Here is a 27,878-nt window from a genome sequence, read left to right as displayed (position 1 = left end):
CCATTTGGAAGGAAATCAGCCCTGAGGGCTCACTGGAAGGACAGATCCTGAAGCTGAGGCTCCAAGACTTTGGCCACCTCATGAGAAGAGAAGACTCCCTGGAAAAGACCCTGATGTTGGGAAAGATGGAGGGCACAAGGAGAAGGGGACGACAGAGGACAAGATGGTGGGACAGTGTTCTGGAAGCTACCAGCATGAGTTTGACCAAACTGTGGGAGGCAGTGGAAGACAAGAGTGCCTGGCGTGCTCTGGTCCAGGGGGTCACGAAGAGGCGGACACGACTAAACGACTAAACAACAACAAGGCACCTCATGCTGCAGGAGATTGCGCATTTATATTATTTAGAGGACCTCCAGTGGAGTTAAATGTGCGTAAAGGGGGGGGGGGGGAGACGACCGCACAAAGGTAAAATTTCCATCCATTCGTTGCTACGTTCTTGTTTACCTCTGCCTACCTGCGGCAGGTGACTCCCTGCACGGTTGTGCAAAAAGGAATGTGGCAAAGAAATGGCTCCTTGCTCCTGCTATAACACGCTCCCCTTCGCAGCCGCCAACAAACTGACCTATTCTATCCTTTGCAACCGCCCTTTCAGAAAGCCGGTCCTCTCTGCAATTCCGACAGGAGCATCGCAACAGCTCAGGGAGAGCTGGAAAACAGGCATTGTGCAAGTTTTTAGCCTCTTAAGAGTACCCTTCGCCCTTTTTCAAACAGTGCTGGGTGGCAGGGAGGTGGATATTTTCAACTTGGTTCCCGGCGATGGGTAAAACAGCAGCCTCTATTGAAGCAGGAGGACAGTTCTGGGAAGGATGGCTGGCTGTGAGATCACGCTGGGACACGGAGCAGAGGAAGACATGTGCAGAAAAACCATGAAATCTCTGGCCGGCAGCCTTCCAGAGTGGATCACCGACTGCTCCGTCCTTTCCTTGGCCTGTTGGCAAGAGGTGCAGACAGCTCAGTCTTCCTGAAGCGTCGCCCTCCGTTCCTGAAGTTTGCGTTCCAGTTCCTCGGTCATCCCTAGCCAGGAAAACATAAGCATTGTGTGTGTGTGATAGGAATTTTATGGTCTTAAATATATGGTAATGTTCATAAGTGTACCAACCAAGCACATACAGTGGTGCCCCGCAAGACGAACGCCTCGCAAGATGGAAAACCCGCTAGACGAAAGGGTTTTCCGTTTTGGAGGCGCTTCGCAAAACGAATTTCCCTATGGGCTTGCTTCGCAAGACGAAAATGTCTTGCGAGTTCCTGCGGGGTTTTTCCCCCCCCCTTTTCCTAAGCCCTAAGCCGCTTATCAGCTGATCCGCTAAAAGCCGCTAAACCGCTAATAGCGCTAATCCGCTAAGCTGTCAATGGGCTTGCTTCGCAAGACGAAAAAACCGCTATACGAAGAGCCTCACGGAACGGATTAATTTCGTCTTGCGAGGCACCACTGTACATAGATCAGCACAGGAAGACCAACCTGGAACCATTTTGATTCCTAAACTGACTAAATCTTTTCTCTGCAAGGTCAAACTGGAAAAGCCTCCCCATTGTCTTTTCCTTCACAAATCCTGTCTTAAGGGTATGTCTGTGTTTGAATAGAGTGTGAGTCTGTGACCTAGTCCAGGAACTAAGTATTTATCATTACAAAAGACTGGCCAGGCTCCCCAAGTAACCTGCCAGACAGGAGATAAATAAGGACAGGAGAAAAGCGATATTAAAATTTCTGTTTTAGACCGCTTTTTCTGTGATGTACATGTGATGTATCTGAGGAGTGGTCTTAGGTTACACCCCTTCTGTGATGTATGTATGATGTTTCTGGGGGTGGTCTTGATCTACAGGGTGGCAATTTCAAAAGCCTTTATAAGGCCTTGTACACCATTTTTCTGGGTCCCTCCTCTCTCCTGCGGGTGAGGGGAGACCCTGTTGCAACAGATCAATAAAGGCCAAGCCTACAGGCTGCAGTTTTGCTCCAAGTAATCCTGGTTGGTGTCTTTGTTTTTTGTCCAAGGGAGCCCTCGGATTTTTCCGTTAACAGTGTTTGTGTCTCTCTCTCTGTGTGTGTATGTGCAGCAGAGCCCTGAGCTTAGGGGAAACGTGGCAGGGAGCCCACGCGAAATTTCACGTGAGTTTGGTGGAATTTCAGAATTCAACGGTGATTTTTAGAAACAGGGGCGCTGTCCTTCAGCAAAGTAGCACCCTCAATTTTAACCCAAAGAGCAGACCCATTGCAATTACTGTGCCTAAGTCAGTCATGCTCATTAATTTCCATGGGTCTACTCTGAGTAGGATGAGCGTTTACTATAGCCCGGGCTTTCCTTGCTTACTGACTTCACATCGGCTCACTATGTCAGGTTCATATTGGAAGACTGGACAAACGCTAGAACATTAGCTGTGGCGAAGTTTTTATCGGTGGTTGCAAGAACCAATGATCCCTAGCTTTAAGTCTGAACAAAATGCTTGTTTAAACTGGAGGTAAAGGTAAAGGGACCCCTGACCATTAAGTCCAGTCATGGTTGACTCTGGGGTTGTGGCGCTCATCTCGCTTTATTGGCCGAGGGAGCCCGTGTACAGCTTCCGGGTCATGTGGCCAGCAGGACTAAGCCGCTTCTGGCGAACCAGAGCAGCGCATGGAAACACCGTTTGCCTTCCCGCCGGAGCGGTACCTATTTATCTACTTGCACTTTGATGTGCTTTCGAACTGCTAGGTTGGCAGGAGCAGGGACCGAGCAACAGGAGCTCACCCCATCATGGGGATTCGAACCACCGACCTTCTGATCGGCAAGTCCTAGGTTCTGTGGTTTAACGCACAACGCCACCCGTGTCCCCAACCTGGAGGTAGGCTGTCTGAATTGTGCATTGCTTTGTAACGATTTGTTGAGTCTCTGGACCGTAATAAAGATTGATTGATTGATTGATTGATTGATTGATTGATTTCACATCAGAGGCACAGTGACTCTGAATTAACCACAGCAAGACGATGGCCGCAGAGTTTGCCCATATGGCACTAGAGTCGAACAGAAGAATCTTTACTTGCATCAGCCACTAGCCTTAGCAATAAAATGAAATACAGTCTATCTTGGATCTCAAATGCCTTGGCTCTCAAACAAATCGGCTCCCAAATGATCAAAACCCGGAACTGAGTGTTCCAGTTTGCGAACAACTTGCGGAAGCTGAATGTCCAACGCGGCTTCCGATTGGCTGCAGGAGCTTACTGCAGCCAATCAGAAGCCGTGCCTTGGTTTCCGAACATTTTGGAAGAGAGTTTGGATTTGATATCCCGCTTTATCACTACCCGAAGGAGTCTCAAAGCGGCTAACATTCTCCTTTCCCTTCCTCCCCCACAACAAACACTCTGTGAGGTGAGTGGGGCTGAAGGACTTCAGAGAAGTGTGACTGGCCCAAGGTCACCCAGCAGCTGCATGTGGAGGAGCAGGGAAGCGAACCCGGTTCACCAGATTACGAGTCCACCGCTCTTAACCACTACACCACACTGGCTCTCGTCAAACGGACTTCCAGAACGGATTCCGTTCAACTTCTGAAGTACGACTATAAAATGTACTGAAGACAGAGGTTTAAACTTAACTATAGAAAATACATTTGGGGGGGGGTATATCAATAATCAAATAATAGATCTTATTCTAATTGCCCCCACTAAAAACCTTGCACTATGCAGATGGATAAATGCACAAGACTCACCGGTGGAAAAACTTCTAGGTAATGACATTGCAAGGCGAGAAGGGAGCCCCTGTCCGGTTTTCCTTGGGCTGGGTGCACAGGGAGATTTGCCGGGAGTTGGGAATACAGGGACAGCTTTAAACTCTGTGAGGTGGGAAATAACAAAGGGGACGGGGGGGGGGGGGGAGACAGCCTTAGCACTAGAGGTTGACAGGTTCCTTCTGTCTACAACCCAAGCAGAGGGCACTATTTATTTATTTATACATACATACATACATACATACCGCAGCCATTCTGGGCGGCTCCCAACAGAATATTAAAAACACAACAAACACCAAACATTATAAACTTCCCTAAACAGGGCTGCCTTCAGCTGTCTTCTAAAAGTCAGTTGTTTATTTCCTTGACATCTGATGGGAGGGCATTCCGCAGGGCGGGCGCCACCACCAAGAAGGCCCTCTGCCTGGTTCCCTGTAACTTGGCTTCTCGCAGAGAGGGAACCGCCAGAAGGCCCTCGGAGCTGGAATTCAGTGTCCGGGCTGAACGATGGGGGTGGAGACACTCCTTCAGGTATACTGGGCCGAGGCCATTTAGGGCTTTCAAGGTCAGCACCAACACTTTGAATTGTGCTCGGAAACACACTGGGAGCCAATGTAGGTCTTTCAAGACCGGTGTTATATGGTCCCCAACAGCCGCTCCCAGTCCCCAGTCTAGCTGCCACATTCTGAATTAGTTGCAGTTTCCGGGTCACCTTCAAAGGCAGCCCCACGTAGAGCACATTGCAGTAGTCCAAGCGGGAGATAACCAGGGCATGCACCACTCTGGCGAGACAGTCTGCGGGCAGGGAGGGTCTCAGCCTGCGTACCAGATGCAAAACCTCGATGCCGACAACACCTTTATTCTTAAAAGTGCCACAAAGTATGTTCGCTTACCTTTGAATGGTTTGGTCTGTCTCATCTCAGCAACATCTGGGAAAAGGGGAAAGAGATAAAATCCAAAAGAAGTGGTTTAAGAAGATAAGAATAGCCTGCTCTGGATTACTTCAAAGGGCTTATACTAGATGAACCAGCTCTAGAATTCCATGATTCTATGGCCAAGCAGAGGGATTCGAACTCATGTCTCCCAAGTCCTAGTCCAACAGTCTAACCACTACACCACAATAAGCCACCTGACCATCGGCTGGGGCTGATGGGAATTAAAAGTCCAGGTTGCCAGGTTCTGCACTGCTGTTTTAGGGCCCTGCATATTGCAAGGAACCAGCTACAAGGCAGCGCAACATAGTGGTTAGAGCACAGGACTTTGACATTCAAGCCTTTTTTTTTAAGTATATTTATTTACTTTTGCAAAAAAGAAAGAACATAACATCCACAGAACTGAAATAAAAAAGACAAAAACAATACACATAGAAGAAAAATAAAAATAAAAATTCCAACTTTTAAAATTTATACTTACAAAAACTTCCTTTCTTGACTTCCTCTCGCCTCCCTTTTTTGTGTTCCTCTTTACCCAATCGTATACAGCAAATCCAAAAATTCTTTCTAAACTCATTTCTGATTATTATAATCATTCTATTTATGTCTCCAAACTTTCCTCCTTATATTTAAACTCCTTCTAACATATTATTTACTTTTGACATAATATAGCTTTAGTCTTTCACCCTTTTTCTATTACATTTTTTACATATCTTTTAAACCTATATCACTAATGCCGTATTATTCTTAAGCCCGACATCACTTTAACATTCATAAATTTTGCAATGTTTCTGCAAATAGTCTTTAAACTTCTTCCAGTCCTCTTCCACTGCCTCTTCTCCCAGGTCTCGGATTCTGCCAGTCATTTCTGCCATCTCCATGTAGTCTATTACTTGCATCTGCCATTCTTCCAAGGTGGGCAAATCTTGTGTCTTCCAATGCTTTGCGATAAGTACTCTTGCTGCTGTTGTTGCATACATGAAAAACGTTCTGTCCTTCTTTAACACCAATTGGCCAACTATGCCCAGGAGAAAGGCCTCTGGTTTCTTTGACATTCAAGCCTTTATGGAGTCACAAACCTTGCTGGTTGAGTCTGGGTCAGTGACTCTCACATTTTGGGGGGGTGCAATTAATTTTTATTGCATTTCGGAAATTTTAGCCAATTAACATCAAATTAATACAAATTTAAGGGTTGACTTACCGCCCTGCTTCCATGATGCCTCCCTTCCCTCCCTTCCTCTCTGTTCATTTCCTAATTCCATTTCAATACTTAAAACATTTTAGCATTATTATTTTCCCCCCTTCTTCGTTTCCCACCGGCTGCACATATTTCAGTTCCTGCCCGACTCTCCCTTTCATCCTGGCCTCCCTGGCAGGCTTGTTGTGAGAGCAACACGGAGGCCCATGAAATAACCACAAAGCCTGTTCAGATCCTATCTAAAGACCCGTCGGCAAAGAATTACCTTCGTCGTTCACGTACGTCTGGTCTGGGGCATCTTCGGTCTCATAGACATGCTCAGGCTTGGCAGTCCGTGCGGGAATTGGGGGTTGGAATGGCGGAGGGGGAAGCAAGCTTTTCGGAGACTGGAAATTCTTTCCTTCTCTGGTTGCACCTGCTGTGTGGACAGACGGACGCAATTTGGACATGCTAGGATGGAGAAGGGACGCGGGTGGCGCTGTGGGTTCAACCACAGAGCCTAGGACTTGTCGATCAGAAGGTCGGCGGTTCAAATCCCTGCAATGACGGGGTGAGCTCCCATGGCTTGGTCCCTGCTCCTGCCAACCTAGCAGTTCGAAAGCACGTAAAAGTACAAGTATATAAATAGGTACCGCTCCAGCAGAAAGGTAAACGTCATTTCCGTGCGCTGTTCTGGTTCACCATAAGCGGCTTAGTCATGCTGGCCACATAACCCGGAAGCTGTACGCCGGCTCCCTCGGCCAGTAAAGTGAGATGAGTGCTGCAACCCAAGAGTTGGTCACAACTGGACCTAATGGTCAGGGGTCCCTTTACCTTTACCTTACTGACCAGCACACTCCCGTGACAGGAACTTCCACTGGGGGTGGCAGTGATGGACTCCTCCTTTAAAAAAAGAATTTTACAAATTCGTGGAGGAGAAGGCTACCCAGAGACACAGCCGTCTTCCACTTTCCTTGGCCTCCAAACATAGGACCAGGTGCTAAAAAGACCATAGGTAAAGGTAAAGGACCCCTGGATGGTTAAATCCAGTCAAAGGCGACTATGGGGTTGTGGCACTCATCTCACTTTCAGGCCGAGGGAGCCGGTATTTGTCCGCAGGCAGCTTTCCGGGTCATGTGGCCAGCAGGACTAAACTGCTTCTGGTGCAACGGGACACCGTGACGGAAACCAGAGAGCACGGTAACACTTTTACCTTTCCGCCAGAGTGGTACCTATTTCTCTACTTGCGCTGGTGTGCTTTGGAACTGCTAGGTTGGCAGCAGCTGGGACGGAGCAAGGGCAGCTCACCCTGTCGTAGGGATTCGAACCCCTGACCTTCTGATCGGCAAGTCCAAGAGGCTCAGTGGTTTAGACCACAGCGCTACCCGCGTCCCTATTACGACCATAGGAAGGTTGGGTGCAGCATCTCAAACTTCTAGCCCCTGGGGAAGAGGAACAGGGAGATTGGCATGAGTTTAGACTCAGGATTAGTGCAAGCGAACTGTCACACCTCTTGGGGGTCGTGGCAGGACACTGGGCAAGCGCGGGGCCACCAGGGCAGTCTCTCCACTTTCTTTATCTGTCTCCATGATCTCTGCAAAATGAGAAGAAACTGCAGTTACAGATCTTGCCAAACACAGAAACAAAAGTAGAAGCAATCACTGTGTATTTGTCCCATGTCTGCAATGGAAACAAACCCAGCGAAAGACCAAGACACTTGGGAAGACAGGCGAACTAATGCCAGTGTACTGGAAGAAGCAAAGATCACCAGTGTCAAAGAAATGATTCTTCAACATCAACCTCGTTGGACTGGTCATGTTGTGCGGATGCCTGATGATCGTCTTCCAAAGCAACTCCTCTATTCCAAACTTAAAAATGGAAAGCGTAATGCTGGTGGTCAACAAAAAGAGGTTCAAAAATTCTCTCAAGGCAATCTTAAAAAATGTAGTATAAACACCGACAACTGGGAAACACTGGCCTGCGAGCGCTCCAATTGGAGAACAGCCTTTACCAAAGGCGTCATGGGCTATGAAGACACTCGAACTCAGAACGAAAGGAAGAAACATGCTAAGAGGAAGGCACGCTTGGCAAATACACACCGTGATCAACTCCTGCCCGGAAACCTATGTCCCCACTGTGGAAGAACATATGGATCCAAAATTGGCCTCCACAGTCACTTAAGGACTCACGGTTAAGACCATGTTTATAGAAGACAATCTCACTTGGCTATGTGGGATCAGAGAAGGAGAAGAAGTTTTTCAGGGCACTAGTTATATGCAGTTGGTGACATTGATTTTTTGGCCCTGTTTAAATTGCATTTCCTTTGCATGGAAGCGCAGAAATAATTACACATTTGACTGTTTAAATTTTCAAGTTACGTTGAGCTATGTAAAACCAACGGCAACATAAAAAGGTAAAGGGACCCCTGACCTTTAGGTCCAGTCGTGGCCGACTCTGGGGTTGCAGCGCTCATCTCGCTTTACTGGCCGAGGGAGCCGGCGTACAGCTTCCGGGTCATGTAGCCAGCATGACTAAGCTGCTTCTGGCGAACCAGAGCAGTGCACGGAAATGCCGTTTACCTTCCCGCCGGAGTGGTTCCTATTTATCTACTTGCACTTTGTCGTGCTTTCGAACTGCTAGATTGGCAGGAGCAGGGACCGAGCAATGGGAGCTCACCCCGTCATTGCCGGGATTCGAACCGCCGACCTTCTGATTGGCAAGTCCTAGGCTCTGTGGTTTAACCCACAGCGCCACCAATGGCAACATAGATTAAGTTAAATACCAGGCAGCGAGTCAAAGTACATGCAGGTCCTGCTATCTGTGCACGATGCCTTCTCAGGTATCTCTCCTTAGGCGAGGGTTCACATAACAAGTCAACAATTTCCTTTGATTCCTATGGGGAAATTTCTAATGCGTTCCAACAACGTAGAGGAGGGCTTGAGCCACGAACCTACCTAGGGTCATGGAGTAGCTCTCGTCCAGAGATAGGGGCACCAGGATGTGTTTGCTGCTGTTTACAAAAAATTCCACCACCTTGGCAAGCGAAGAGCAGCGATACTGAGGAAAGAGAAAGAGGGGGAAACCATTCACTAACAAGCATTTACCAGGGATTGGCGAAGAGTTGGGAATTCTCCACTTTCAGCAGTGCAGTAACTCCAAGAACAGCCCTGCAGGGGAAGCGGTGTGTGTGAATCTGTCCACTTTTGTTTCTCTCGGTTTCTCGTTTTTCCCGTCTTAAGTTCAGCTTTCTGCATTTCCACGTCAGTCTGTCAATTGCTTTTTTTTTTTTTAAGTCTTCAAGATAAACTCACCAGCACATTTATCTAATATGCAACGTTTCTGCATGCAGTTTCCCCTAAGCAAACCTTTTCATAAATATATATATATTTCCCCTAAGATCACGTAAGTTATTTCCACAGATATATGAATCTGTTTGCATATCTATATGTGTAAAGTAAAGGTAAAGGGACCCCTGACCATTAGGTCCAGTCCTGACTGACTCTGGGGTTGCGGTGCTCATCTCGCTTTATTGGTCGAGGGAGCCAGCGTACAGCTTCCGGGTCATGTGGCCAGCATGACTAAGCCCCTTCTGGCGAACCAGAGCAGCGCACGGAAACGCCGTTTACCTTCCCGCCGGAGCGGTACCTGTTTATCTACTTGCACTTTGACATGCTTTCGAACTGCTAGGTTGGCAGGAGCAGGGACTGAGCAACGGGAGCTCACCCCGTCATTGCGGGGATTCGAACCACCGACCTTCTGATCGGCAAGTCCTAGGCTCTGTGGTTTAACCCACAGCGCCACCTGCGTCCCATCTATATGTGTACCTTAGTCCAAATGGTGTACAAAAATGTGTTCAGGGGTTCAAACTAATAGTCTGAAGAATTTTTGTGAAGTATGTATGGTTTTTTATTTGTTTGGAGGATTCATTCTTATTTGTTTTTTTCCTATGATTTTTAATAAAATTTTCTGTTTTACAATTTAGAATATTCATTTAAACATTCTTAAAATATCAGCGACTTCCCTTCTTCTCTGGTTCATTTTGCATATCAGAAATCCCTGCATATTTTACTAAAACTAAACCGTTCAGTATTCCACCATTACATCCATCAAAACTTATTTACACCGTTGAATTTATCTTAATGCTGCCAACGTTTTCAGTTGTGCACAATTTCCCCCCGTATATTCAACAAACGCTTTCCAATCTTCTCTAGACGTATGTTCTTCTTGTTCTGTATGTTAGGTCCATCAGTTTAAGCTACCGTTCTTCTTTAGCTGGGACCTCGCTCGTTTTCCAGATTATTCTTTTTTATAAGCAAATATGCAAATTGCTCCAGAAATATGGGGAACTGAACTTTAAGATGGAGAAAATGAGAAACAAAACTGACAAATTGTTCCATTGCATGAGCTCACCTGTTCTTGCTTGCTTGCCTTGATACCTGGTGCCCCCTTGTCCACACAGGCATTTGGGCCTGATCATGTGTCCCTAATTTTGCAGTCTGCTGGCTCTCAAAGATTGTTATGCAACTACTAAGTCAAGCCTGCCTTTCAGGGATCAAATCATGAATTGAAATGTGAGTAAACTTCTTGTTACTTTTAAGGAAAGACTCTTGTGTCTGTATTCTTTTAAGAGGGACCAGTTGCTCTTTGGGGTCTCAGGAGAAGAAAGGTCTTGGCCCGCCATCTGCTAACCGGTCCTTTCAACTCACAATATGTAGGATTTACCATATTTTTTGCTCTATAAGACGCACCAGACCACAAGACGCACCTAGTTTTTGGAGGAGGAAAACAAGAAAAAAAATATTCTGAATCTCAGAAGCCAGAACAGCAAGAGGGATCGCTGCGCAGTGAAAGCAGCGATCCCTCTTGCTGTTCTGGCTTCTGGGATAGCTGCGCAGCCTGCATTCGCTCCATAAGACACACACACATTTCCCCTTACTTTTTAGGGGGGAGGGAAGTGAGTCTTATAAAGCAAAAAAATACGGTAATCTGGAACCTTGGTCCTTACAAAACATTTGCCCTGCCACCTAGTTGAATGATGGCCCCAGCACAACTCACCGGCTCTTCGACATCAATGATGTATTCTCCATCGGTCAGGTTGATTTTATAGTGCTTTATAGACACGATCCTGCACCGGATATGGGGGAAAGAGGGAAATTGAGCAATGACTTTTTGTAAGAATTGAGGTGTTTGGTATTTTAAAAAAAGTTTTTTTATTTGCAAATTTAACAAGGAAGAAAACAAAAGCAAAAGAATGGGGGGGGGAATAAAGGAAATAAAAGGAGATTACGTAAAATTTGTAGGCTAAAAACCCGCCTTATATAACCAGCATGCTTCAGTCTAATAAATGCATGAAGGGTTAATGCCATAGAGTAAACTGTCCTGACAGGCTTTGCCTATGTCATTTTCCCTTACCTTGGGAGGAAAGAGATAACCAAGCTTTCATTCTCTGAAGTGCTCCCTCCAACCGCATGGCTTTAACAAGTCTCTTCTGTTTCAGAAAAGAATGGAGCCCCAAACTAGCTTTTCCCTATACACTATAGTTTAGCTTTCACCATTTTGTAACCAATAGCTTTTTTTCTGCCTGTGCATCTTTTTCTAACTGCTGCATGGAAAAGCACATGACTCTGACCTTTGGAGCATTGGTAAGTAAACCTTTTTATAACTTATAAACTTGTGGTCTGCTTCTGTTGTAGGGGAAGCGGAAAACTTTACAAGAAGCTCTTAAAGAGAATATTTATGGAGTTAGCTGGAAAGGGCACATTTTAAAGTTTTGCAGCCTATATTTCAACGCTTTTCTTTGTTGCATGTTTGGCTGTGTTCAATTTTAAGCTTGCGTCTTGGCTTCCAAGGATGTTTTTCCCAACAAAATCACTATCAATTCATATGAAGGACATTAAGGAAGGGCAAAATATATATTGATATATCGTCCAAAAATGGTTTGAAGTCCATATGATTTCTGTTTCATGATTTTTGACCTGTCAGTGTAACACAAATCATGATGTGTGTGTGTGTGCTATACAAAATTCACAGTGTGAGAAAAACCGTCAAGCCAGCTAATGCTTCTCTCAGTTCTTTCAGCCCCTCTTAATTCTGCCAGCTCAATTTTCCCGTGCCTCAGGCGGGGGGGGGGGGAGCGAAAAAGCAGACAATAAGGAACTGGGGGTGGGGATTGAGTATATCACAATTATTCCTAGTGGTCCCCCATGACTCAGACACACAGCCCACTCAGATGGAAGGCATATAAATACAGAGGTATCTCAGTTTTCGAGCATCTCAGAAGCTGAATGTTTCGGTTTTCGAACACCAAAAACCTGGAAGTAATTGTGTTCTGTTTTTGAACACTTTTCGGAAGCCAAACGACTTCCGCTGAGTTTTTATTATTATTATTTTCGCCATTGAAACTGGAGACCACCCTTTGACCTCCGTTTTCGAACATTTCGAAGTCGAACGGTCTTCTGGAACAGATTACGTTCGAAAACAGAGGTACTACTACTGCAATAAAATCGTCGTCGTCATCGTCATTATAATATTGTGGGCCCAATATTGTGGTCTTCCCTTCCAGATGAACTTCCAGTGCTTACTGAAGACTTTGTATTTTCGGCAGGCTGTCTAAGTTCTGATTTTATAGTTTTATGAGTTCTGATTTTATAGTTTTAATGCATTTTTTAGTCTTGTTTCCACTGGATCTCCACTTGAAGATGACTGCAATGATGCGATATGCAAGTTGTTGAAACAAACAAAGAATAATGTAATATAGGAGGAAGATTGGAAGAAATTTAAAGACTATCTACAGAAACATTGTAAAATTAATGAATGTTAGAAAGATGCTGGAATGAACTTTTAGCAGAAAGGTTATAAAGAATTATGCTGAAGTGGATTCTTAATGGGTTAAAGTGTACAATTTAAGGTTAAATTGCGTTAAGATAAATTATAGAACAAAAATCTGAGAAAGAGGGAAGGGACTTGCTGAAACAATTATGAATTAAGAATACAAAAAGGGAGGCGCGAGGAAGTCATGGAAATAAGCAAATGAAAGATAAATATATGAAAATATTGGATGTTATTGTTTTTAAATGTTATTGTTTAGTTGTATTTTTCCTTATTTTTGAAGTATTGTAATCTTTTTTTATTACTACTGTCTGTTCTTCTTTTTTCTTTTTTCCTGTTTTCTTTTTTCTCTTTTTGTAATTGTTAAACTTTAAACTTTAATAAATATCTTTTTTTAAAAAAAGAATAATGTAATATAATTTTTTAAAGGGAACAACAATGAAAATAAAACCTTTTAACACATTAGAAGCAGGAGGCCAGCAAGGGAGACGGCTGGACCTTCGGACGACAAGGGAAGCGATGGCGGACTAAAGGAGGAAAAGGAATGTTCTGCAATGGATTTGCCTTGTCAAACTCACCCGTTCGCCTTCAGCCGGGTGGTCACAGAGACGCTCTTGCCGTCCCCTCCTGGCCGCAACAACATGTTCCCACAGTTTTCGTTCTTCTCCAGAAGGACTTCGGCCTCCGTCCTGGAGACCTTGAAGAAACAGCTGGGGCGGAAATAAAGAAAGCAGAGGTCTTTTGCAAAACGACAGCCTTGGCCCAGACGCCTTTCCCGTCTTAAACAGCCCTGCATTGTGTGTGAATAATCTTCTACTCCATTGCAAGGAGTGTTGGTGGGACTTTAAAAAAAAGTTTGCCCTGTTTAAAAAAGTAAAGGGATCCCCGACCGTCAGGTCCAGTCGTGACCGACTCTGGGGTTGTGGCGCTCATCCCACTTTATTAGCCGAGGGGGCCGGCGTACAGCTTCCAGGTCATGTGGCCAGCAGGACTAAGCCGCTTCTGGCGAACCAGAGCAGCGCACGGAAACGCCGTTTACCTTCCCGCCGGAGTGGTACCTATTTATCTACTTGCACATGTCGTGCTTTCGAACTGCTAGGTTGGCAAGAGCAGGGACCGAGCAATGGGAGCTCACCCCGTCATGGGGATTCGAACCGCGTTCGCAACCCGAAGGTAATGTAACCCAAGGGTCCACTGTAAAAGGAAAACTGTAGGGTGGAAAATTGTAGCCCTACCAAGTTTAAAAGTCACCAGTAACACCGAGTGCATATTATTTTCCGTGGCAAATGTAAACACATCTTTGTCTCTGGCGGTTTACAGTCCACTCACTCTGGAAGCGGCTTCTCGACTCTCGTGTCAGCCTTGGATCGACGTTCCTTTTCCTTCTCGAGTGCTTCAGACAACATGCAGAAGTGACCAGGGAGCAAACTCAGGGTGGTCGGGACTTTCATCTACGGGAGAACAGAGTTTGGGGTGAAAGGTGTTGCTTAAGTCACTTCAACAATGTGGATGGAGCCCGGAGAGAAAAGAAATCCCGACAGAACGGACCTCTGGAACAAATTAAGTACTTAACCTGAGGTACCACTGTACTGAACAAAAGCAGTGTGTATAATTTGAGAAGTAAACCAGCCTTGTAGCAGAGAGACTTACAGTAGGGAGAGATTCAACCAAACATTCAGAGGAAAAATTCTCTCAGAACTACTCAGCCAATCAGAGTGCATGCTACCTCAGCAAACGTGATGTCACTCTGCTTGGTTGCTCGGCAACACCCCCGCCCCGCCCCGCCCCTCTCTTGGCTGTTTGACTGAAACACAAGCAGAATGAACCATTTAGTTAATGATCTCTGCTGTTGCACTTCTGACGTAATAAATAGTCATTTCATCTAGGACTGCAGCTAGCGAGAAGGGTTAAATCACCCCACAACAAATGAGATAATCTTCTGACGTTATTTACATGTTCAAAACCCTACATGTTAAATCCAAAAATTTCACACTGGACCTATTTACAATTGAAAACCTCCCCTTTTGCAGGGCTAAGCTTCTATTTGATTACCGTATTTTTTGCTCTATAAGACGCACCAGGCCACAAGAAGCACCTAGTTTTTGGAGGAGGAAAACAAGAAAAAAAAATATTCTGAATCTCAGAAGCCAGGACAGCAAGAGGGATCGCTGCGCAGTGAAAGCAGCGATCCCTCTTGCTGTTCTGGCTTCTGGGATAGCTGCGCAGCCTGCATTCGCTCCATAAGACGCACACACATTTTCCCTTACTTTTTAGGAGGGAAAAAGTGAGTCTTATAGAGCAAAAAATACGGTAGTTCCCATTGTCCCAAGCTAGATGATTTCGGGTTGTATTCAACTATGTTGTACTCAGAGTAGGCTCACTGAAATGAATAGCCCTAAGTTGGGCACATTCATGTCATTATTCTGAGTAAGACTAACATGGGATGTAAACTTTTGCGAGCCAAAACTTCCCGATTTATCCCTTAACTAGCCTCTCTGAATTGCCCCAATGTCAGTTTCTCTTCCCACATGGTGGTGGTCGGGTGCTTAAACAATCAGTTGCTCTCCATAGATCTTTGCTTCCTTTTAAAAAATATGACAAAAAATCACTAAAACAGAAGAAGGAGGAGGAGGAGGAGGAGGAGGAGGAGGAAGAGCAAGAGGAAGAAGAAGAGCAAGAGGAAGAAGAAGACGAGGACGAGGAGGAGGAGGGGGAGGAGGAAGAAGAAGGAGGAGGAGGAGGAGGAGGAAAAAGAAGAAGAGGAGGAGGAGGAAGAAGAGGAGGAGGAGGAAGAAGAAGAGGAAGAGAAGAAGAAGAAGAGGAAGAAGAAGAGGAGGAGGAGGAGGGAATAAACTCACCTCCACAACCGTGAGAATAAAACCTTTCCATAGCTCTCGCGACTCAAGGCTTTCCATCTGAAAAGAACAATCCCAGTTTTAAAAACTTAACTTTGTCAATGTTAACCAATTCAATATTGTATACCAGGGTTAGACAACATGGTGCCCATCATCTTTGACGATTAAGAGATTAAGTGCAGATTTCGAAGGAACGGGCTGTGTTTCATTTCTCGTTCTGTCTGGGAAAGTGAGACTCTGATAGCCACTGCTGAATCGCTCTTCCAAACCTCTCCCTCCAACATAATCAACTTAAAGACCTACAAATATCTGTGCTGGTACTGTTTGTACAAGAAAGGATGGCTGCGATGTAGATCTTTGCAACCTAAAGATATACAAACACCTGCGTTGTTCCCTGTTACATATTAGCTGGACAGAGTTAGGTCTTTGTAACCTAAAGATCTACAGATAATGGTATTGTACCCCAAGCGTACTAGAAACAAAAGCAGAACAGATATCTATGATCCAAGAACAAACGGTTTTGGCTAAACCGACCCTCTTGTAAAAATCTTTGTTGAAAAAATATATTAAAAATTCTACAGGACATTCAGTGAACATGGGCACCAGTTTTTGTTTCACATACAATGAAAGTATTGATGAAGGGAATTCTGTTCAACACAGACAAGGAAAGTTGTGGGAAGACTTTAACCCAAAAGCTTCTTGACTTCCTTTTTTTTTTTTAAAAAAAGAATTATTTATTTATACTTTTCAAGTTTATACATTTCACCAGTTCTATGCATTTCACTAATTTTACATTCATTTTGACATTTCAGAACTTGACTTCCACCCCCCTCTTCTTCTTAATTGTAGTTCATTATTAATATAAAGGTAAAGGGACCCCTGACCGTTAGGTCCAGTCGTGGCCGATTCTGGGGTCGCGGCGCTCATCTCGCCTTATTGGCCGAGGGAGCCGGCATACAGCTTCCGGGTCAGGTGGCCAGCAGGACTAAGCCACTTCTGGCAAACCAGAGCAGCGCACGGAAACACTGTTTACCTTCCTGACGGAGTGGTACCTATTTATCTACTTGCACTCTGACGTACTTTCGAACTGCTAGGTTGGCAGGAGCAGGGACCGAGTAACGGGAGCTCACCCCGTCGTGGGGATTCGAACCACCGACCTTCTGATCGGCAAGTCCTGGGCTCTGTGGTTTAATCCACAGCGCCACTCCTTCTTAATTGTATTTCAGTTCAACAATTCCTTCAATAAAATACATACTTTGTGATGTGCAGATGGCTTTAGATACCTATTAGGTCCATAAATTACCATATAGCATGTATTCAACACAAAAAAGCGACAATTTGTTGTTGACAAAGGACAGCTGGACATAGAAAGGGCCCCATTACCTTCAGTAGCTTAGGGCCTCATCAAACCTAAATCCGGCCCTGAGCAGGGCGATAAAGTTGCAAGTCTCGTCACCTAGGCACTTCTGCGGAATAAAACAAATTCCAGCACATCTACGAGGGTGTGTGAGGCCAATTTAGGCGCTGTGCTTGCCAGGTTTGTCCTGGAACACACCCAACTCTCTTCCTTGTATGGAGATTGGCATTCAAGGAAATGCACATTTTTATAGTGAAATAAAAAAAATAAGGTCTCATATATATATATATATATATATATATATATATATATATATATATATATATTTGCTTTCGTAGATTTTCACGGGTACAGGAATGCAGGTTTTGGTGTCCTCGGGTGTCTTCCCGTGTAAAAGTTGGGGTGTCTAGGCGACGTTTCGACGAGGTCTCACTCGTCATCTTCAGGCTGGTGCTTTCGGCTTCTTGTTACTGGAACAGAGCAGGATCTCAGTGTTTGAGTTCCTATAAATACTGTAGAGGGGGTGTGGTGTATAGCCTCCAATGTTCTGGGCAGAGAGGAAGTTCCCAGGCTAGTGTGCCTTTTCTTCTTTTGTTCCTTAATTACTTGAGAGATATCTTGAGTGATTTCTTGAGTGATATCCTGAGTACCACTTAGGTGGGTCATTAGGTGTGGATTAGTTGTTAAAGTCTTTGTGTCTTGACCTCTTGAACTTTGTGAAGAGTTTTCCTGAGAAGATGGCTGTACTGTACTTAGTTGTGCTCTGGCTTGGCTTCGTGTATAGGGGCGAGCTGTGGTTTTTGTGGCTTTTTGTGGCTTTTGCACCAACCAAAAAATAGCCAATATCCTCAGAAACCCCAAGGATAAAATCCAGTTGGAAAACCAAGGGATCTATGAAATACCCTGCAAAGTCTGCCCAGCCACGTACATTGGACAAACAAACAGACGAATAAATGCACGTATCGCAGAACACAAGAATGCCGTCAAAAAAGAAGAAAAAACTTCCTCTCTTTTCCAACACATGAAAGAAACAGGACACGAAATTAATTTTGCAGATTCCAAATTGCTCTTTAACACGGAACATCACCACAAGAGAATAATCATGGAAGCCATCGAGATAGAGAAACACCCTCACAACATGAACAAGCGTGACGACACATCCCGCTTGCCAGACATCTGGAAATTAGCCCTCCCCACAAAAACTGACACCAGATCCAGAGGCACACAGAACGCCAACACCAATCAACCACACCAGACCCAAACCCAGACCCTCTCCACAGATGAATTACAGACACCATCCAGTAGCCAATCCATGGTGGCACCTCCGGATGCTGCACCCCCCTGCAATCCCTACACAGATCTGGCTGACACAAGCCACAAAACCACAGCTCGCCCCTATACACGAAGCCAAGCCAGAGCACAACTAAGTACAGTACAGCCATCTTCTCAGGAAAACTCTTCACAAAGTTCAAGAGGTCAAGACACAAAGACTTTAACAACTAATCCACACCTAATGACCCACCTAAGTGGTACTCAGGATATCACTCAAGAAATCACTCAAGATATCTCTCAAGTAATTAAGGAACAAAAGAAGAAAAGGCACACTAGCCTGGGAACTTCCTCTCTGCCCAGAACATTGGAGGCTATACACCACACCCCCTCTACAGTATTTATAGGAACTCAAACACTGAGATCCTGCTCTGTTCCAGTAACAAGAAGCCGAAAGCACCAGCCTGAAGATGACGAGTGAGACCTCGTCGAAACGTCGCCTAGACACCCCAACTTTTACACGGGAAGACACCCGAGGACACCAAAACCTGCATATATATATATATATATATATATATAAAATAAATGTTTATAAATGTACCAAGCAAACACGTACATAAATATATAAACCACATGTCTGAAGCAGGACAGGAAAACAGCCATGAAGCCATTTTGGCTCCCAAACTGACCAAATGTTTTCTCTGCAAAGTCAAAGGGAAATGGAAAAGCCTCCCCATTGCCTTTTCCTTCACAAATCCTGTCTTAAGAGTATGTCTGTGTATAAATAGGGCGAGCCTATGACCTGGCTCAAGAACTAAATATTTGTCATTACAGAAGACTGGCCAGGCTCCCCAGGGTATCCAATCAAGTGAGTATTAACTGGTAACCTGCCAGACAGAAGGTAAACAACGCACTCAGATTTCTGTTGTAGACCACCCCTTTCTGTGATGTAGGTATGATGTGTCTGGGGGTGGACTTGGACTCCAGGGCGGGCAATTTAAAATGTCTATATAAGGGTGGGCACACCTTTGTTTTGGGTCCTCCTCCTTTCTCCTGCATGTGAGGGGAACACCCTGTTGCAACAGTTCAACAAAGATCAGGCTTACTAGCTGCTTTGCTTCTTGATATTCTCTGGTTGGCCTCTGTTCTTTTCTCCGACTGATGGAGAACCTGCGAAGGACTCTAGAAGGGCTCTTGTGTCCCCCATAAGGGCAGATTTTTGTTTATTATGATAGTTTATGCATAAACTGGGGGTGTGAGTGGCGCTGTGGTTTAAATCATAGAGCCTAGGACTTGCCGATCAGAAGGTCGGTGGTTCGAATCCCCGTGACGGGGTGAGCTCCCGTTGCTCGGTCCCAGCTCCTGCCCACCTAGCAGTTCGAAAGCACGTCAAAGTGCAAGTAGATAAATAGGTACCTCTCCGGCGGGAAGGTAAACGGCGTTTCCGTGCACTGCTCTGGTTCGCCAGAAGCGGCTTAGTCATGCTGGCCACCTGATCAGCTGTACGCTGGCTCCCTCGGCCAGTAAAGCGAGATGAGCACCGCAACCCCAGAGTCGGCCACGACTGGACCTAACGGTCAGGGGTCTCTTTACCTTATGCATAAACCACTTGGAGTTTTTGACGATCAATGGAACAAGCCCCATCTGTCGTCTCTGCAAGCAAGGAGATATCTTTGGACTTTGCAGAAAGGATCTCTTACCTTCAGTTTCACTTCCTGGCTTCGCGTTTTTAGGTTCAGTCCCACCCCGTCCGCGGACCAGGCAGCCGCAGTTCGTGGGGGGTTGTCATCGGCAACGGACAGGAAATCAGCCAGGTCAATTTTCTCAACATGCTGCAGGGAGGAAGAGCAAGTAGAGCAAATGCCCAAGTTTCTAGTCCACATGATATTTTTAAAAAGTGCTCCGTCTCTCCGCTGAGAGCGAACTTCTGTTGCGCCTCCTTCCTACTCACTTTGCAACTGTCCACCTTCTTTTAAAAGGTAAAGGTAAAGAGACCCCTGACCATTAGGTCCAGTCGTGACCCACTCTGGGGTTGCGGCGCTCATCTCGCTTTACTGGCCGAGGGAGCCGGCGTACAGCTTCCGGATCATTTAGCCAGCAGGACTAAGCCGCTTCTGGCGAACCAGAGCAGCGCACAGAAACACCATTTACCTTCCCGCCGGAGCGGTACCTACTTATCTACTTGCACTTTGACGTGCTTTCGAACTGCTAGGTGGGCAGGAGCAGGGACCGAGCAACGGGAGCTCACCCCGTCATGGGGATTCGAACCGCTTACCTTCTGATCGGCAAGTCCTAGGCTCTGTGGTTTAACCCACAGCGCCACCCACGTCCCCTTAAATATATATACATTTTTTATTAATTTTTTAACATATCACTTCCAACAGTCATTTAACATGCTTTCTTATCTTATACAATATTTTGGACTTCCGTCAACAACCTCTGAAGATTTTCCATTCTTTATCACTTATTCTGCATTTCTTAATTTCTCTATTGCTTTCAATTATCATTAACTAATCATTCTCCTCATAGTCTTCCTTGCAATATTTCACGTAGTCCCTCCTTACAGAACTTCTTGCAGTCCTACTGGCGTAATCTGTTTATTACAATTACTTTTCAAATAGTTCAGATATTTACTCCAGTCCTCTAAGAATCTCTGGTCCCGCAGGTTTCGAATACTTCCTGTTAATTTATCTAATTCTGCACAGTTTATCTAATTCTGCAAAGTTCCATTTAATTCTAATGAATTAATTTATCTAATTCTGCATAATTTCATTTGCCACTCTTCTTTCGTCGGTAATTCTTCTTGCTTCCATTTTTGTGCCAATAGTATTCTTGCTGCTGTTGTTGCATATAAAAACAATTTACCACTCTGTTTGTTAATATCATCCCCTACCATGCCAAGTAAAAATGCTTCTAGTTTTTTAATAAATGTATATTTCAACATCTTTTTTATCTCATTATATATCATCTCCCAGAAATTTTACACTTTCTTACATCCCCACCACATGTGATAAAAAGTTCCTTCTTTTTCTTTACATTTCTTTACATTTCCAACATTTATTACAGCTGTCCACCTTCTGGCCTTGAAGCTGCCTTGTATCACAGAATCATAGGCTTGGAAGGGAACGCAAAGGTCCTCTAGTCTAACCCTTCGCAATGCAGGAATCTCAGCTCAAGCATCGATGACAAACGGCCATCCAAGCTCTGCTTAAAAACCACCAAGGAAGGAGAGTCAAAGGGAGTCCGTTCCACTGCCGAACACTTCTCACTGTCAGAAATTTTCTCCTGATGTATCAAAGCAGACCATTTTTCTATCTGACCAGGTGTTGTAGACTCTGTGGCCAAATCTGCCCCATGACTTGTACCAAGGTATGTTTTACTCAAGAGTAAGGTAAAGGGTCCCCTGACCATTAGGTCCAGTCATCACCGACTCTGGGGTTGCAGCGCTCATCTCGCTTTATTGGCCAAGGGAGCCGGCGTACAGCTTCCAGGTCATGTGGCCAGCATGACTAAGCCGCTTCTGGCGAACCAGAGCAGCGCATGGAAACGCCGTTTACCTTCCCACCGGAGTGGTACCTATTTATCTACTTGCACTTTGAGGTGCTTTCGAACTGCTAGGTTGGCAGAAGCAGGGACTGAGCAACGGGAGCTCACCTCCTCGTGGGGATTCGAACCGCCGACCTTCTGATCGGCAAGTCCTAGGCTCAGTGGTTTAACCCACAGCGCCACCCGACATCCCTACTCAAGAGTAGACCCCTTGAAATTTAGAGACACAAGCTAGTCATCTCCCCAAATGCTGATGGAGTAAATTTTCAAAACATTGTTTTGTTGCTGAATTGCCTCTGAAATTTGGCCATTTGCCCTGAATTTTTTTCCTAATGGTCCTAGCTTGGCCAGGTCGTTTTGCCTAGAAATTCCTCTGCAGTTGATATATTCCCTCCATATCCCAAATAACCAAAATCCTACCATTTATGAATTTCTAGAGTTTAGGGCAGTCTCCCCCATATCCCCATCCCAAAAAAAGCCAAGATATATGTGTGAATATAATTTCTCGCCATTACCTGGGCATCTCTGCTGGTGTGGTAGAAATAGAGACTGAGATCTCGGAGACCTGCCCAATATTTTTTGTACTCCTGAGGGAGGGGAAAGAGAAAAATCAGAGCAGTGGTAAAGAAACTTTCTTGAACCAAGCGCCCTTTTTTCTGGGGCCGCCTGTCAGCAATGGGTGGAACCAGAGAAGCAAATGATGCTATTAACTTTCTGATAAAATCACCAGCTAAACATCGCAATATACTGATATATCACAGTGAAATAAGAATGGAATAAGTTTCCAGCTTTGTGATATATCACCAGTTAAACATCACAATATAATGATATATCACAATGGCTGGGATAAGGACCAAGATGGTTCCCAACTTTGTGATACATCACCAGCTGTGATGGCCTGTGACTTGGGCTCGGACTCAGAACCAGAGGAGTCTCAGTCTCCACTGGATTCTTTGCCTCAGACATCACCTGAACCAAGTCTGGGGCCTGATCCTGAAGAGACCCAGTCTGCACAGGTTCCCCTGCAACAAACACCAGCTGGGTAAAATGCGGACTTGACTATGCTACCACTCAGTGGATTTGTAACTGTCTGACTGACCAAACCCAAAGGGTGCTCATCAATGGTTCCTCTTCATCCTGGAGAAGAGTGACTAGTGGGGTGCCACAGGGTTCTGTCTTGGGCCCGGTCTTATTCAACATCTTTATCAACGACTTGGATGATGGACTCAAGGGCATCCTGATCAAATTTGCAGATGACACCAAACTGGGAGGGGTGGCTAACACCCCAGAGGACAGGATCACACTTCAAAATGACCTTGACAGATTAGAGAACTGGGCCAAAACAAACAAGATGAATTTTAACAGGGAGAAATGTAAAGTATTGCACTTGGGCAAAAAAAATGAGAGGCACAAATACAAGATGGGTGACACCTGGCCTGAGAGCAGTACATGTGAAAAGGATCTAGGAGTCTTGGTTGACCACAAACTTGACATGAGCCAACAGTGTGACGCGGCAGCTAAAAAAGCCAATGCAATTCTGGGCTGCATCAATAGGAGTATAGCATCTAGATCAAGGGAAGTAATAGTGCCACTGTATTCTGCTCTGGTCAGACCTCACCTGGAGTACTGTGTCCAGTTCTGGTCACCACAGTTCAAGAAGGACACTGACAAACTGGAACATGTCCAGAGGAGGGCAACCAAAATGGTCAAAGGCCTGGAAACGATGCCTTATGAGGAATGGCTAAGGGAGCTGGGCATGTTTAGCCTGGAGAAGAGGAGGTTAAGGGGTGATATGATAGCCATGTTCAAATATATAAAAGGATGTCACATAGAGGAGGGAGAAAGGTTGTTTTCTGCTGCTCCAGAGAAGCAGACACGGAGCAATGGATCCAAACTACAAGAAAGAAGATTCCACCTAAACATTAGGAAGAACTTCCTGACAGTAAGAGCTGTTCGACAGTGGAATTTGCTGCCAAGGAGTGTGGTGGAGTCTCCTTCTTTGGAGGTCTTTAAGCAGAGGCTTGACAACCATATGTCAGGAGTGCTCTGATGGTGTTTCCTGCTTGGCAGGGGGTTGGACTCCATGGCCCTTGTGGTCTCTTCCAACTCTAGGATTCTATGATTCTATGATTCACTGGATTCTTTGCCTCAGACATCACCTGAACCAAGTCTGGGGCCTGATCCTGAAGAGACCCAGTCTGCACAGGTTCCCCTGCAACAAACACCAGCTGGGCCGAGTCAGGGGCCTGAGCCTGCCCTGGCTCCAGATGCGGGGATGACCTTGTCGCTGTCGGTCCCCGCCCCAGGTTGCAGGAGCAACATTGCTATATGCCAGATCCTGTACCTGAGATCCTGTACCCGTCCTTGCCTGGTTTCCTACCTCATGTCCTGCCTTGGCCCCGTCGGACTGACTCCTAGAACCTTCTGGTCCGGCCCTGGACCGTGTTTCACGGGCTCTTTGGTGCCCCTTAAGGGCAAAGGAGCAGGGTTTTTTACTTATATCACAAACAAACAAGCAATTTCCTCGTCTGCTGTGGTTTTGAAGAAAATTGGCGTTTCTTTTTGCAGTGAGATCCCCTGACTCCTTTGATACTACGATTTCTCATCAGGACAGCAGCAGGGGAAGAAAGAATTACAGTGGTGCCCCGCAAGACGAATGCCTCGCAAGACGAAAAATGCGCAAAACGAAAGAGTTTTCCGTTTTTTGAGTCGTTCCGCAAGACGAATTTCCCTATGGGCTTGCTTCGCAAGACGAAACGTCTTGCGAGTTCTTGTGAGTTTGTTTCCTTTTTCTTAAAGCCGCTAAGCCGTTAATAGCCGCTAAGCCGCTAAGCCGCTAATAGCCGTGCTTCGCAAGACGAAAAAACTGCAAGACGAAGAGACTCGCGGAACGGATTAATTTCATCTTGCGAGGCACCACTGTACTTACATGCACACACACACACACACACACAGGGCATGAGGTATAGCTCAGTTGGCAGAGCCTCCTGAACTCAGAGCCATGAGTCCCACATTGGGCAAAAGATTCCTGAGCTGCAAGGGGTTGGACTAGATGACCCTTGGATCCCTTCCAGCTCTATGCACGACTTGACATCTTTCCGCAGGGCCTGCAAGTCTGACCCTTATGTTTCCCACCCCTTATGGTCTTGATTTATCAGCCACTTTTAAAATCAGGCTGCATTTTAAATTGCATTTTAACCTGTATTTTAAATTGGGTTTTCTTTTCTTTTTTCCCTATCATGTTTTTTTTTTTTTAGGGACACGGGTGGCGCTGTGTGGGTTAAACCACAGAGCCTAGAGATTGCCAATCAGAAGGTTGGCGGTTCGAATCCCCGCCACGGGGTGAGCTCCCGTTGCTCGGTCCCAGCTCCTGCCAACCTAGCAGTTCAAAAGCATGTCAAAGTGCAAGTAGATAAATAGGTACCTCTGCAGCGGGAAGGTAAACGGTGTTTCCGTGCGCTGCTCTGGTTCGCCAGAAGCGGCTTAGTCCTGCTGGCCACATGACCCGGAAGCTGTACGCCGGCTCCCTTGGCCAGTAAAGCAAGATGAGCGCCGCAACCCCAGAGTCGTCCGCGACTGGACCTGATGGTCAGGGGTCCCTTTACCTTTATCATGTTTTTTACTGTGATTTTATTGGTGTTAGCCACCCTGAACCCGGCTCTGGCTAGGAAGGGCAGGGTATAAATAAATATTATTATTATTATTATTATTATTATTATTATTATTATTATTATTCTATGATTCCATTACAGGCCGGCTGCAGCCTCATCAGAATCAAAAAACTAATGCAATCTGCATTCACACACACACACACACACACACACACACACACACACACACTTTAAATGCAAATATGTATTTCCCCGGTCAAGTCTAGCTTGGTTCTCAGAAACTGTGGCAGACTTCAAAGTATTGCCCCCTAATACTTTGTCATCCATAAATATACCAGTCATGAACAGAGTCTACTAGACCATCTTGTCCTCCCCAAATTCAGAACCATCTCCCAATCCTTCCGTCACACCTTGTGGCAGAGAGTTCCCCAGGCATACCCTGATGCCTGTTTCTGTTGCCTCTACTGCCAACCTGTTCCGTTGGCTGTCTCTTTCCCCAATTTCTGGCATCAGGAGAAGAGGACTGAGCAGGGGGACTGTGGGGGGGGGGAAGTCCTTCTCTATTTCTTCCACCCCACACAGAACACAACCTCAACCACTCCCTTCCTTAAACTTTGTTTAAAAGAAAGGAAAATAGCAAAAGCTGTCACAGCGAAAGGTTCTCTGGGGTCCCGATCGTTTGAGTTTCCTTTTCCCACAACCTTTCTCCCCAAATCATTTCGGAGACACAGCAGCAAAAACGGCAAGTTACCCAAATTGAGCCCAACCAAAAGCACACAATTGTCTGAACTTAATAAGTCTTGGGTTGCTGATCTATCTCACTCAATGTATCTTGAAATGACAGTAACTACAGACCCCCCAAAACTTGGGATCTGGGAATTGTTGGGTTTGGAGGTGTCAACTGCAAACCCCATGTCTATTGCATCAATCACTCATTTGTGGGGCAGTGTTTTCGCTGCAAACAACTGCAAAACTTTGGAGGGGATCCGAAATTTTGGGGTTTGGGGTTCATCATCCTGCCTGCCCCCCCCAAAAAATCCTGCTGTGTGGGGGTCCTGGGAAGCCGGCCCACCCACCCAAAGCCCTGCCAGCTCCCTTGCTGCTGACAGCGACAAATCTTGCAGTTCAGCTTTCTGATCCTTTTCCTAAGAGACCCTGAAGTTTCTCCTACCTTTTCCCAGGCGTTCCTCTTCTCCAGGAACCCCGAATAATAATGGGGCGGCACGGTGGCCTTCGGTTTGGTGCCCCAGCTATGTGGCGCTGCCATGGCGGTCATTGCGCGCCCCTGAAAAGTCCCTCCACCGTCCAGCCTCGCAGTGTCTTTTGCCCAGAGTTCAGAGTCCGCCACCAGGAAGCAAAATGCAATAAATTAAACGAGACTGTTTACTTCTTTCCCTTTCCCCCCCTCCCTTTCCCCTGAAATTTCCCCTAGGCCCTTCCCTCCGCCGGTGCAATTGGACAGCTAGATTGGCAGGTGAATCGATTCTGAAAGGAGAAACTGCAAATTTGGCTCGGCTACACACTGGAGTTTTTCAGCGCTCTCACTCCCCACACTTAGCTAGCATACAGTCTTCTTCTTCTTCGGAAAAAAATTCCTACTTGATTTCCCAAAATATAAACATACAACAAAACCCAAATCCGAATCCAATTACCTAGATTACTCTGAATTCTACCCATGCCTTCCATGGGTCCTATTTTCAACTGCATATCGATACTTCTCCAATATTTTTAAAATAATAATTATAATAATATTACTTATACCCCGCCCATCTGGCTGGGCTTCCCCAGCCACTCTGGGCGGCTTCCAACAAAATATTAAAATACAGTAATGCATCACAAATTAAAAGCTTCCCTGAACAGGGCTGCCTTCAGATGTCTACTAAAAGTCTGGTAGTTGTTTTTCTCTTTGACATCTGGTGGGAGGCAGTTCCACAGGGCAGGTGCCACTACCGAGAGTAGCAACCAATGGATATATCTTTCTAGGTTATCTATACATTCTGTTACATTAGTAAAGGTAAAGGGACCCCTGACCATTAGGTCCAGTCGTGACCGACTCTGGGGTTGCGGCGCTCATCTTGCTTTACTGGCCGAGGGAGCCGGCATACAGCTTCCAGGTCAGGTGGCCAGCATGACTAAGCCACTTCTGGCGAACCAGAGCAGTGCACGGAAACACCGTTTACCTTCCCGCCGGAGCGGTACCTATTTATCTACTTGCACTTTGAGGTGCTTTCAAACTGCTAGGTTGGCAGGAGCTGGGACCGAGCAACGGGAGCTCACTCCGTCATTGCAGGGATTCAAACCGCCGACCTTCTGATCAGCAAGCCCTAGGCTCTGTGGTTTAACCCACAGCACCACCTGCGTCCCATTCTGTTAACATTACAAGTTTGTTTAAAATCCTGCCAATGTTTCAACCTGCTTACAAATGATCTTTTTTAAAGTTCTTGTCTTCTTGGTTCCCGAGCTTCCTGGTGAATTTTGCCATTTTGGCATAGTCCATCAATTTGGTTTGCCATTCTTCTTTAATAATAATAAAATTTTATTTGTGTCCCACCCTCCCCAGCCAAGATCAGGCTCAGAGCGACTAACATCATAAAAACAACAAAATAA

The 27,878-nt window shown here is 45.6% G+C and overlaps 1 protein-coding gene across 2 annotated transcripts; it reads right to left on the bottom strand.

Annotated features, from left to right (window-relative positions):
• Positions 1 to 18: 18 nt before the first annotated feature.
• On the bottom strand, positions 19 to 26,629 carry STAP2 (signal transducing adaptor family member 2). Of its 2 annotated transcripts, none has more exons than XM_081846318.1 (13): positions 26,443 to 26,629; positions 22,176 to 22,247; positions 19,815 to 19,946; positions 15,492 to 15,548; positions 13,963 to 14,084; positions 13,212 to 13,343; positions 10,861 to 10,930; positions 8,760 to 8,862; positions 7,316 to 7,399; positions 6,092 to 6,241; positions 4,590 to 4,625; positions 3,679 to 3,801; positions 19 to 1,014 (listed from the first exon to the last, which is right to left on the bottom strand). In XM_081846318.1, the coding sequence occupies exons 1-13, from the start codon at positions 26,545 to 26,547 to the stop codon at positions 953 to 955; spliced, it is 1,248 nt and encodes a 415-aa protein (XP_081702444.1). In that variant the 5' UTR covers positions 26,548 to 26,629; the 3' UTR covers positions 19 to 952. The 2 variants fall into 2 exon arrangements, with proteins under 2 accessions (XP_081702444.1, XP_081702443.1); XM_081846317.1 differs by having other exon boundaries at positions 20 to 1,014; positions 6,092 to 6,244; positions 26,443 to 26,628.
• Positions 26,630 to 27,878: the final 1,249 nt, after the last annotated feature.

Source organism: Podarcis erhardii, assembly GCF_964252035.2.
Source record: "Podarcis erhardii genome assembly, chromosome: 18".
Lineage (NCBI taxonomy): Eukaryota > Metazoa > Chordata > Lepidosauria > Squamata > Lacertidae > Podarcis > Podarcis erhardii.
Note: the sequence above shows the minus strand (reverse complement) of the source record. Positions and strands in the feature narration are given on the sequence as shown.